This window comes from Monopterus albus, unplaced genomic scaffold (genome assembly GCF_001952655.1).
Source record: "Monopterus albus unplaced genomic scaffold, M_albus_1.0 scaffold419.1, whole genome shotgun sequence".
In the NCBI taxonomy this organism is placed as follows: domain Eukaryota; kingdom Metazoa; phylum Chordata; class Actinopteri; order Synbranchiformes; family Synbranchidae; genus Monopterus; species Monopterus albus.
Window position 1 is genome coordinate 1 of NW_018128299.1, and position 11,934 is coordinate 11,934.

Consider the following 11,934-nt stretch of genomic DNA (forward strand, 5'->3'; position numbering starts at 1 on the left):
GAGCATGTTATGTGGCTTAATTACATACAGTATGTTTCAATCATTACTCAAATCCCACAATTTACCTTTGAAGGTGAAAGCAGAGCTAGAATATCTAGCGTCTGCTTTAAGTCTAAATGCTTTTCTTCAGAAAACTGAAACTGCAATTCAAGGCACTCTCACAGGTGTTTTTTCACCTTAAGATTAAGTTTAAGTTCGATCAAATCTCCTATAGGATATTTCAAGCGCTTGTGCTGGAAGCATTTCATAGATGAAGAATGAAACCTATCGTTGGACTGAGAGAGCAGGGTCAAGCAATCGGTCCTAGTGACCAGAATGTCAGGTCTTCACAGTGATGGCATGATAGTGGCTAAGAAGGTGTTGCATTAAGACACATATCTGCAGCACCAGCCTATTGATTTTCTATTGTTACCTGTACACACAGGAGCTATGTACATACTAACAAGAATTCATATACTGTATACACATGGCAGATTATATATAGAGGTGATATGAGCAACTATTTATATGAACACAGCATGACTGAGAAGTGCATTATGTACATTTGATAAATGGTAAAGTAATGACAAATATCTGTACATTTACATCTGATTGGGCTAATTACATATACATGTGTAAATGTACTATTACTACCATTACACTACACTCAAGGATTATGTACTGTTATTAACATGAGGTATATTGATGCAAAGGAAACGACATAAAACTCAAGAATGGAACCAAGTATGTACATATGGTTACACACATGCTGGTTACAGTATATACAGTATATGCACATAAGACTGACTAGGACTATGATATTTCTTTTGGTAACAGAGATGGAAGCCACAGTGCTACTCAGATTAGAGAGTCCTGGCTTTGGCGTCGGCTGGCTGATATGACGTAGCTGGAATTGGGCTTGGGGTATCCCGAGCAGAGGGCACAGCAGGAAAGGCAAAAACTCCTGAAGGGCGAGGGAAGTGCAACGCAGGCCACTGAGTAACAGAGAGAGGCGAGGCCCTGAAAGGAGCAGGACAGTGTAGCTGATAGGTTGGAAGAGGCCCTGTGGAGGGACTGGTCATCAGTGTTGACTCAGGGCTGTCAGGCCATGACAGGGGCAGACTGCAGGCCTCTAGACCTGGGACTATCCATGATGAGACCTACAGGGGTGAGACAGTGGGCAGATTTTCCACTTTGATTAACTACATTTATACAATGCAACCAATAATGTTGGTAAATAGACACACTGTGTACGGTATGTGATGTGGAACTTCTGCCAAACTGTAAACCGTGCACATTTGTGTGTATATATATATGTGAAGGCCTTCTGTCAGTTTAAGGGCCCAGCTAAAAATTAAAGGGGACAGGGCATTTGCCATGAGGGCCCTAATGCTCGGGAACACCTTGCCAGAGGAAATCAAGGTAGTTAAGTCAGAAACTCCTTCTTAAAACACGCTTTAATCAAAGAGCCTTTCCTGATTTTATTTAAGTTTTTTTAAACCAATTTTTATTTGCTGCCTTGTAAAGCACTTTGTAATGTAGATTTTGAAAAGTGTTTTTAAATAAAAGATGATTATTATTATTGCTATGTGTTTCTGTGCTTGTGGTTTATGTCTGTAGGGTGGATGTGTGGTGAGATTCTTCACAGTCTGGATGGACAGATTTTTTTTTTTTTTACTTTTTTTTGGTTGTTATTGCAGCATTTTCTTATATTTTATCAATTAAATTTTTCTGTACATGTTACCTATTGCTGTTTGTAACTAACTAATTAAATTAATAAATAAATAGCATGACATTCCACTGGAAATGACATGACTGGTAATGAATACAATAAATACAATTTCCTTGCAGTGTGATGGCACAAACCACGAATACAAGTGGTTTACAAAGCCTTTTTACTAGTGAGATTCTAATAATTTAAGGCATTTTAAGTCTTTTACTTGTGCGTAGTATTAATTCAACTTTTTTCATTTGTAATCTCACCCACAGTAATTCTAGGTGATCAGCCTCATTATCTAAAGACTGGGTGCCATATGCAGGACTCACTTTTTTACAAACTAAACCCTGGTAATGAGTGTTTAAGATTTTATTTATTTTGTTTCTTTTGACCACAAGGTTGACTGAACACAAACTGGTACATAATTAGCATGAGACGCACATCTGAAACGCTAGCCAGTTGTTCATGTGTTCGAGGCGCAACCTGATCCCATAGCCGCTGCCCACTGATGCTCAGAGAGTTAGTGTGCGGCATGTGGGTGACAATAAGGACCTCCTGGGCCCAGTCGTCCATCAGCCTTTGCAAGTCATCAGGCAAGTTGCTTTCATTGGCACTGATGGATTTGCCACTGTATGTGCCTGTCTTATTGTTGCTGTTGTTGGCCTGTGCTTGGGCGAGTCCCATCACTGGCTGATGAGATGGGGGTGTGGCACCATTAGGAGGCTGCTGTGACTGACTGAAAGCCCCTGTTGCAGCTGCAGGCCCTGAAAGGACACATACATACAGTAAGCATACCATGTATTCATGTTTAATGAACTGATGAGACTAATATGAAGTAACATGACTCCTTTTACTGAGACACTGTAATTCTACATACTGCTGCCACGGTCTTTGCCGAGACACAGTCGTTTCAATGTTGACCCTATAAGACAAAAAAAAGAGACATTATACAAACGATAATTTCCATTAGCTGCTAATAATGATCAGTAACAGGAAGCATTGCAAACACAGAGCAAAGAAACAAACCAAAAACCAAATTAACAAATGACTTAATAAAGCCATCAGTCCCCTGAAACAAAACAGTCCATTTGTTAGGGAAATTATGTAGGTGGCCCAGGTGAAAGTCATATCAAAGTGCAGTACAAAAGTGACAGAAAGACAAAGAAAAAGGAGATAGAGGTTATAAAATGATAGTATATTGAAATTTTATAGCAGATTGCATGTGACATGCAGACATCTATTGATAGTAATGCAGGTGGATAAGTCACAAAAATGTGTATGTTACAAAGTGAATAAATAGCATGAGTATTATATCAGTCAGAGACACGTGAAATGTGCAACAATGTCCATTACTAATACAATGGACCCTGACTACCCTGGTCTAATAAATATGAAGAGACTGGTAAAAACAATTAACTATTATAATGGACAAATATTTTGGCCTGTTTTTATTAATTCACAATTAACATAGAAAAACACATTTAAAATACATTTAAAAATAAAATAAAAAAATCAATCAAAACTTACTTCTTCAAAACAAGCTTTACTAATCAGGGTTTTGAATAGATAATATCTTTCTTTGCAAGACAAAATAGGAGACAAGGGCAAGTGATATGGCCAACACGAAGCAAAGGTAAACTCAAAGGTGCTGCAGAACAGTTTGGCAAAGACAAATAAAAGATATCAGTAAGCTAAAAGAAGAGAAACAGAAAATATGTAAAGCAAAAAAGTGAAGCTATGCAGGTAGAGAAGAGATACAAACAGATAGACAGAGACATAGGCCCACTGAGAAATCTGGCTCGTGGTTTGCTACTGGATTTATAGGTCACTCTCTCAGATGGTCGAGGGTAATTAGGCCAGCCTGTAGAGGAATATAATCAAAGACACCGGGGTAAGAATGGCACATATTGATAGCAACCTTTTTAAAGTGTTTCTTCTTTATTCTCTGGTGAATCTAGATACAGCATTTATAGTATTAGTGGAACGATTGTGCAGCCAAGATGTTCTGCTTTGTGTTGCTGCTACTCACCTTGTCCGGTTGGCGCTGGTGTGCCAGTGCTGTCTCCATGTAGTCCGGTATAAATATTATCAGAGGACAAAGAGCCCTTGAGAGAACAGGGCTGCTGAGTCTGCACAGGCTCTGAGGTTGAGCTGGGAAGGTGGCTGGTGCATGATCGCGGCCTACCATGAGGGTCTAAGAGCCCCTTTGCTGGAGAGCCATTTAAACTCACTGTGGGCTCACCTTTAGCTGTAGCAGCACCTGAACACATACACAGGCATCACAATAATATATTCTTTGGTCTTGCTGTAAATATTCAACTTATAATACTGGAGATTCTGAAATGGCACTCACTGGATCTGCTGGTGTCACTAGTTTTGGTTGTGACATTTCTAAATTGTTGAACCAGAGGGCTGAGAAGTTTGCCAGGCTTCAGTCTGTGCTTGCTGGACCTCCTTCTATGGCCGGCATGAGGTGCAACGTGTGAGAGACCCAAGACAGTAGGAGGGACTTTGCCAAGACGGCGATAGAGCAGTTCCACTTCTCCCCGCTGATGGGCCTGCAGCTCAGAAATCTCCTTCAGATGTCTGAGGGGAAGAACATACTGGTCACTTGCAAGCTAAATGTCAAAATATTTTCCTGTAAAGACACTAAATGGGGCAAAGTGTAAACCACTGGCTGTGCCTACTTCTCCCTGAGTCTCTGTAGTTCCCTTTTTATGTCTGAGTCCTCCATTTCCGAATCATTGTCGCTGCTGGCATAGGCTGAACCATGAATGCCTCCGTGCCTATTTGGTGAATCAGAGCTCTGCACACTGCTGCTGCGCCCAGAACGACGGAGGAAGGCCACTGCCCTCTTCATGAGGTCGCTTCCTCTGCGCTCTGAGCGAGCATGATGAGACGGGGTGGCAGGAGCCAGCTTCGCAGGGCTGCTCTCAGCCCCTGAGTCTGAGGAAAGAAAGCGAGCATGGACCGTGACATCCACGGGGACAGAGGTCGAAGTCATGGCACGAGGCAGAGAGCCCCGCTTGGCCATGGAAGGAGGTGTGTCCAGGTAGAAATCAGGTGGGGCAGAGTAGCGGCTGCAGCGCATCCTCTGTGTAATGTCATCTTCAGTGCTAACTACAGAGAAACGGCCAATTGTGGTGGAGGTGGTCATGGCCTCAACCTGAGCGTGGTCCCCACCGTATCCTACAGGGTGTGCAGGTGAAGCAGCACTGCTCCAGCTCCTTTGTTTCACATCTCGTCTGTTGGTCATTTCAGGTGGAACAGATATTACCTACCAAAAGCAAAGAACAGACTGGGTATTCATACAAAATCATGATGCAGTTAAGCTAATCAAAAACAGTTCTACCTTCCTCCTAAATGCAGAGAAAATCTCCCTTTTCTACCTTAAATCGACCTCTTGTTCCAGAGCAGGAAGCAGAGTGAGGAAGATGTCTTCTTGACAGAGAAGCTGCAAAAGTGTTGATAACAGTGAATACTGTGAAACCACAGTAATGGACAGTAACACATAAACTCATACAGAAGTAATACTGCCAGTCATGTTAGAGTGTTAGTGCTTACAGTACATACCGCACACGGCTGAGTCGCTCAGCGTGCTCAAGCTATCCATTCGCTCTGGAATTTGAGGCTAACAGGTGTCAGGGGGAGAGAGAAAGAAAAGAGACATGAGAAAACAACAAAACAACCCATTAATCATTTTCCCATCATACAACTGTTAAAACAAACCCTTTCAAATATATAAAATTTGTACAGGAGAGCAGATTTTATTTTGCAATATGTTGTTGGAAAAACAAATACAATTTCAGAACTGACTCAGCTATTTTAATACATAAACTACATCTAGAAAGAAGCTTAATCTAAGTTAATTATTTAAGGTTTTCTGCTGTAAAAGGTTTGTTCACACCAATAATACCTGTAAAAAGAAAAGAAAACATGTCTGTATTTTCAAAAAGATGATTTGAAATACACACCAAATACTTTTTCAGCTGTCAAACTCAGTAATCAGTATATATGAGAATACTATGCCTGTAATTTATATTGTTTAAAAAATAACAGGCTGACTGGGTCTTTAATTGTACTTACCAGCTGTTCTCCTACCCTGTAGCGTCCCTCCCCCATCAGCCCTGGCGTGCTGTTTCCTGACCCTCCTGCGGCGCTGTCTGGACCAGGAGGTGACTGGATGTACTCAGTGCCAGATCCTGGTGTCTCTGCAGCACTGCCTGATGGGTACATGGGAGCATACTCCTGATAGAGCAAATTCCTTAGTTTCTCATCCAGAGTTTTTATGGTGCTGTCTACAAAGCCCCCGCCCCCGCGGCCCAGACGTCCTTCACCATCTGACTCCCCGGGCCCTGCACCGTGCTGGGTTGGTGCTGGGCTCTGGGGCAGTGAAGACACTTTGGTCCCTGCCATGCTGGAGAAAGGCTGCTGGAGCACCACAGGCTGCTGCGGCCGCTCACCTCGTGCAGCAGAGGCGTATGAAGCAGACAGTGGCTCTTTGGCTAAACCTTGCTCCTGGAGCGGAAGTGGGGTGAGAGGAGACCCAACCTGTGAACCACTGACATCCAGAGACAGGGGCATGACCAGAGGGCAGCAGGGCATCTCTTCGATCAGAGAAACAGGGCATGTCATATCAGGCATCTGCTGAGCAGCATGGGTTGGGGAGATGGAACCTGGAGGGGACCCCTGTGACTCGTTCACCGGGAAAGACGTATGTGTGGAGGATGGGGGCAAAGTTTGAGCTCTGGCTGACTGGGCCTGATAGGCACTGGGCTGCACCAAGCTACCCGCAGGCTCCACTGATGGTACAGACTGAAGGGTTGGTGGAGCAGACACAGGAGGAGACAGAGCTGCCAAGAGAAGTGGGTCTGTGTTGGACATTACTGGAGGACTGCAGAATGCATACACATCATAGGAGAAGCCTAAACTTCCACCAGACATTGTGGATGAAGAGCCCTCTTCTGTAGAAAAAATAAAATTAAGAAATGTATAAAAGATTGCAAGATTCAACAATATGTAACCTTTATGTTGAATCTTTCTATAAAGTCATTAGTTGCCCATGAGAGCTGTAGGATGTCTTTCATTCTGCTGCCACAAGGTAGTGCAGTTGATCCATGAAGCTGTCATATATTGTGCTGTGGAAACAAAGTCACCTCTGGATGCAGATGGCCTTGCAGTGCCACTGTCAGCAGGCTGGGTAGTGGCTGAACTCCCAGGCGACTGTGTAGCTGTGCCTTCTGATGGGGTCTCTTGGCTGGATGTGGGTGTCTCCTCCACAGGGCAAATTATGAACCATCTCTTTCCTGTGTGGAGAACTGCAATCCAAGACTTCAAACATTTACCACCCATGTTCTCATAAGCAAATATGACAACTCAATTACTAGACACACAGCTGGTTACATTTTTGAAAGAGTTTTTTTTGTTTTTTTTTTGTTTTACCATTCTGCTGATAGACAGGCTGAGGTGCTCCAGACTGCTGCCTCTGCAGAGTAACAGACACATGTGCGCTAATATGCTACTTGTCACTTTGTATTTATTTGTATATATCCATGTCCATGAATATGTCCCTGTCCATGTCTAAATGAATGTATAAGCATGTGTAGTGTATACTTTATGTATATATTCATATCCTTGTCCACCCCTTCATACCTCTCCTACCAGCCCTTCAGCCATTTGGCCTTGTTGAGGACTACAACTCAAGATGGAAGCCTGTTCACCCTCCATGTCTTCATGCAGCATGTCTTCAGCTTTATCTACAATATCCTTAAGCTGATCAATGAAGACTTCTTTCTCTAACAGTAGGATAAAGCCATTCTCAACCTGTTGGCACACAGTTTTAAAGGTGTTAAACAATGTTATAAATACAGTGTAACCAACAGACATGACAAAAACTATAAACTGTAAAAGGCTGAACTAACCATATAAGTAGCAATTTCCTCTGGAGCATCTCCATCAAGATCAAACTTAAATGTCACCATTTTGTGGTTGTGAGTCTCCAGCTGGCATTCAACCATTTTATCACCAGTGTTGCAAACCTGTGGGTGCAGGTGTTACAATCAGAAACATTATGATATAAAGAAACTGTAGCTAAAGTTGCCACAAATTATACCATGACTCACATTGAGCATGCTCAGCTTCGGCTTGCTGGTCTTTTCTTGCCGGGAACGTGTGCGGGTCGACTTGCGGTGGTGTTTTCTGGGTTTTCCGTCACCTTTCCCCCCACTAGCGAAGCTATCATAGCCATCGCTTGTTTCCTTACCAGATGCCACATCAGAGCTGAAACTATAAAAGTTTAAAAACACTTTATCACTTCTGGTTTCTGACATGTTTTCACCACTTTGTGTTACTTGTAAAGATTCAGCCTGTAAAGTCCCACACCTGTCATAAGCATAGCTGGGTAAAGATACTGGTTTGTCCTGAAGCATATCCTGAAGAGAGAAAAATAGGCATGTGCAGCAGTTATGTAACCTTGGAGAAGTTTTATTTTAGACGCAATGTAAACTGCGAGACAATAGCGTACAAGTCTTAATGTTAATGATGCTAGTTGCTTTTGACCTGAAAGTCTTATCTTTATCTCAGAAGGAGATGGTTTCAGTTTTCATCCAGAAAATATAATTATTTTATAAATTTGCGTGTGTGTATAGATCAATATTAAACAAAAAATGTGATTATTTTGGCTTTATTCCTACCTCTACACAAGGCTCTTGTTGAAAAGTATGAGATGCAGATGTAGCTTCAAGGTTTTGCTGAGCATTGACCAGGCTGGCACTCTCAGGCACCGAAACAGCTGTCTGGATCCCAGCAGGCTGCAGAACTAGAGCTGGGACTGAAATTATAACAGAAGCTGGGGGTGGAGCAGGAGCTGCAGATTGAATTGAGGCTGGCAGAGTGACAGGGATTGGGACTGAGACCAACCCTGGGACTGAAAGTGAGGGTTTACCAGTGATAGATGTGTCAGCAGTTGTAGATGAGACAAAAGTAGGATCCGATGCAGAGACTGGTGCTTGCGCTGGGGCTGAGGCTGAAGCTGGCACTAATATTGGAACCTGTATTGGGACTGAAGTTGGGGCCTTAACAAGGGTTGAAGCTGGAGGCAGGGCTGCAGCTTGTGTTGATGCTGGGCCTAGTGGTTGGCTTTGTGCTGGGATCAGAGCTGGACTTTGTGTTGGGGTGTGGGTGTCAACCGGTACTGTAGTTGAGACTGAGATCAAGGCTGGGGCTGGAACTGGAGCTGGAACTGTGGGAGCTGCAGTTAAGTCTAAGCCTGTTGCAGTAGTTTCTTCATCTATTCTGCTTCCCCAAAGAGGAGTCTGAACAGCAGGCAATATAGGGTGAACCGGAGCCAAAAGCTGAACATCTCCCAAACTCCCCTGTGGAACAATCGTTTGTACCTGAAAGAAATGCCACATTTAGGGAATTGTTTGTCAGTTAATACAAACACTGTTCACCTCTATAACCTCAAACACATATCGTGAATGCATTATACTGGTTAAGCTATACTGTCACCTTAGTATTCCCCATGACCCAACCATTTTTGTGAGAATTTAGCCAAATATTCACCTGGACAGGCTGCTCAGCCAGTTCCTGCTCAAGGTGGGGGGCAGGGTGTGGGGCGGGTTGTACCTGGGAGAGAGGTAAGGGATGGGTGGTACGGAAGTTACAAAGGTTGGGCTGAGATATGGGAGGGCCACTCTGCTGATGGAGCACCGCAGGGACCATGGTGCGAAGCGGAGTGGGGAGTGCCACGCTGGGCACATACTGGGATGTGGACAGAGGTGTCTGAGGAGTGCTGAGGGTAGGTGTAGAGGGCAAGGCAGCATGAGGGGTCAGAGGGAGGGATGGGTGGCGGAGTGAAGGTGTGCAGTAAGTGCTAGACATAAGAGGGCCACTGCTGCTGTAGGCAGCTGGCAACTGAGCTGATAAGATGGGAGGGGGCTCATGGCCTGTTTGAACAACAGGATATGGTGAAGGAAACTGGGAAAGAAAAGGGGAAAATGTATATAAAATGAACAAAAACAACCAGTTGATAAAGACAATATTCACACAGGCCCTGTATGATTTACTCAACCCTGAACTTTTGTAGTTTGTTTGTCTTGTGTTTTTACCACAACATACTTGTGTGCTGATCTGCAGGGGCAGGAGTGGGGGTGGAGCACTGGACACTGACTGTGGAAAACTGGTAGGCATGTCAGGTGGACTCAGATGAGACGTAGGCTGGTCAGAAGATAATAACTAAGGAAGGAAATCCAACATTTCTTTTTCATTTTGACCGTAGAGTATGACTTTTGTGATGGAAACACAAACTAATTCTCTATTAAATCAATATGAAATTCTGGTGTAAAAGCTTCACTTCAAAGGATAAGACCAGACATTTTTTATATTAAGGGAAAATTATTACCATACAGAGATTAAAGCTGACAATTATATGTGCCTCTACTCAAGGTTAATGTCTGTCAGCTGTCAGTCCTTGATTAGCTTGTTCATTTGTACCATAGACCACCGTTGTTGTTCAAAAATGATTTCAAGCACATCAGGGAAACATACCGCTGCACTGGGTGACATGTTTTTTCATTATGAAATCTCAGACCCAACCATGTTTCCCCAAAGGCTCTAAGCAGTCACCATTTCCTGAAGTTAGCACAAGTCAGAATCAACTGCGCATTTACAAGCTCTTGTGCAAGCTTCCTGCTTCGTTTACACTGCACTAGCTCCTCACACTCGGGTCTGGAGTTTGCTAATGAAGAAACATGTCACCCAGTGCAGCAGTGTGTTTCCCTGATGTGTTTTTAATTGTTTTTGAACAACACGGAGGTCTGTGGCACAGACAAACAAGCTGACCGAGGTCTGATAGACGGACATTAACAATGAGTGTTTAATGAGAGTGGAGGCAATTCATTGTCAGTTTTAGTCTCTGTAAGGCGAGTGTTGAAAATACTGTTAATATAGAAAAAGACTGGTCTTATCCTGTAATAAAAGTCAGTTGCAAGGAAGGCAGAAGTAAAGAGATGATGGTTCTACCTGGGGCAGGACAGCAGCTGGCTGGAGATGGCACTAAAGGGGAAGATAAATGAGAGGGGTATACATCACATACACCATATACTGTATGAATAAGTAATTAAAAAGGGTAATCAGGTGCACTCTGTACTCACATTACACAGATACCCTACAAATAGTGTGTTCTCAGATGACTGGGGCATCTAAATGACACAGTAATTTCCTGTATGTTTGCATGTTTTAGTTAAGCAGCATAACTCCAATAGTCAACGGTCAACACTGAATGCCCACTATGGAAGTAATAATTTTTAGATGTCAAAGAAACAAGGTTAATGTAAGCGTACAGCATTAACAGGTAATGGGATCCAGATAAATGTTCTAGCCAGCAGCTCTGAGTGGTCTGCAGTGGGTGACTTCCAAACGGTTGCTTCCTAACACAGCTTTTTGTGCCTCACTACAGCTGTTGCCAGGGCCTGTCGCAGTAAGCTCTATGCAGTACCTGCTCCTGGCTGGGTTGGACAGTAAGCTCCGGCTGTAGAGTGGGGGCTGCAGCTGGGAAGCTCTGTGCTGTGTGTCCACTTTGTTGCGCAGTAGGGGCTGGTGTAGCTGGAGCAGAAACTATCTGTCACAGACACACAAGAGAGGCGACATCTAATGGACCTTGCTTTTAGATATACTGTACTATGACTCACTATGCAACAGAAGATCATGTTTGTATTGTAACAAATCAAGCTCAAGGTTAAAATATTCAGTGTGTCATAAGAAAGACATCAGCCACGGATCATGTCCACTGCCACACACTCTGCTAGCACATTATTTGGATGCTGCCACACCTTCCTCTCCTCCTCCTTATCTAAAAATGACAGCAGAACCCTTATTGTGAATTAAGAAGCAGAGACTAGGTGTTGCACTTTTCTGTCAGCATGGAAAGACAACAGGAGTGAAGCAGCTGGTAGAATCATGAAGGCTACAGCAGGTTGCTGCAGTGTCAGCATTTAGCCTGAATGAAGTCTCCTTCTCTGACCTACCAATGGATCTGGTCTGGTTTCACTGTCATGTGGTGATAACAGCAGGTTCCTGTCCAGAGTTGGCCTCCAGGCTCTGACTCCTGTCTACATGTCTGACTACTAAAGATTTAGTAACCCCAGCCTCACCATGGCTGTCCAGTGAATGATTAGTTCCAATGTCAGAGAGGGTGGGAGCACTGGTCCTATGAGTGACAGTGTGTTGGAGACAGCGGT

General features: G+C 43.6%; 1 protein-coding gene across 9 annotated transcripts in view; it reads right to left on the reverse strand.

Annotated features, from left to right (window-relative positions):
* Nucleotides 1-6: 6 nt before the first annotated feature.
* wnk2 (WNK lysine deficient protein kinase 2) overlaps nucleotides 7-11,934 on the reverse strand; it is a 22,458-nt gene continuing 10,530 nt past the window's right edge. For 2 of the 9 annotated variants that reach the window (XM_020586704.1, XM_020586712.1), the window contains 21 exons: nucleotides 11,193-11,315; nucleotides 10,718-10,750; nucleotides 9,815-9,931; nucleotides 9,260-9,673; nucleotides 8,389-9,090; nucleotides 8,078-8,127; nucleotides 7,819-7,981; nucleotides 7,618-7,734; nucleotides 7,349-7,519; nucleotides 7,139-7,181; nucleotides 6,853-7,014; nucleotides 5,783-6,660; nucleotides 5,270-5,327; nucleotides 5,086-5,150; nucleotides 4,384-4,973; nucleotides 4,050-4,282; nucleotides 3,726-3,956; nucleotides 3,459-3,557; nucleotides 2,574-2,618; nucleotides 2,138-2,460; nucleotides 7-1,139 (listed from right to left, as the gene is read on the reverse strand). In XM_020586704.1, coding sequence (XP_020442360.1) covers nucleotides 843-1,139; nucleotides 2,138-2,460; nucleotides 2,574-2,618; nucleotides 3,459-3,557; nucleotides 3,726-3,956; nucleotides 4,050-4,282; nucleotides 4,384-4,973; nucleotides 5,086-5,150; nucleotides 5,270-5,327; nucleotides 5,783-6,660; nucleotides 6,853-7,014; nucleotides 7,139-7,181; nucleotides 7,349-7,519; nucleotides 7,618-7,734; nucleotides 7,819-7,981; nucleotides 8,078-8,127; nucleotides 8,389-9,090; nucleotides 9,260-9,673; nucleotides 9,815-9,931; nucleotides 10,718-10,750; nucleotides 11,193-11,315 — 4,914 coding nt within the window. In that variant the 3' untranslated portion in view covers nucleotides 7-842. The remainder of the gene's footprint in view (nucleotides 1,140-2,137; nucleotides 2,461-2,573; nucleotides 2,619-3,458; nucleotides 3,558-3,725; nucleotides 3,957-4,049; nucleotides 4,283-4,383; nucleotides 4,974-5,085; nucleotides 5,151-5,269; nucleotides 5,328-5,782; nucleotides 6,661-6,852; nucleotides 7,015-7,138; nucleotides 7,182-7,348; nucleotides 7,520-7,617; nucleotides 7,735-7,818; nucleotides 7,982-8,077; nucleotides 8,128-8,388; nucleotides 9,091-9,259; nucleotides 9,674-9,814; nucleotides 9,932-10,717; nucleotides 10,751-11,192; nucleotides 11,316-11,934) is intronic. The other 7 variants (XM_020586708.1, XM_020586709.1, XM_020586705.1 and 4 more) reach the window with 7 other exon arrangements.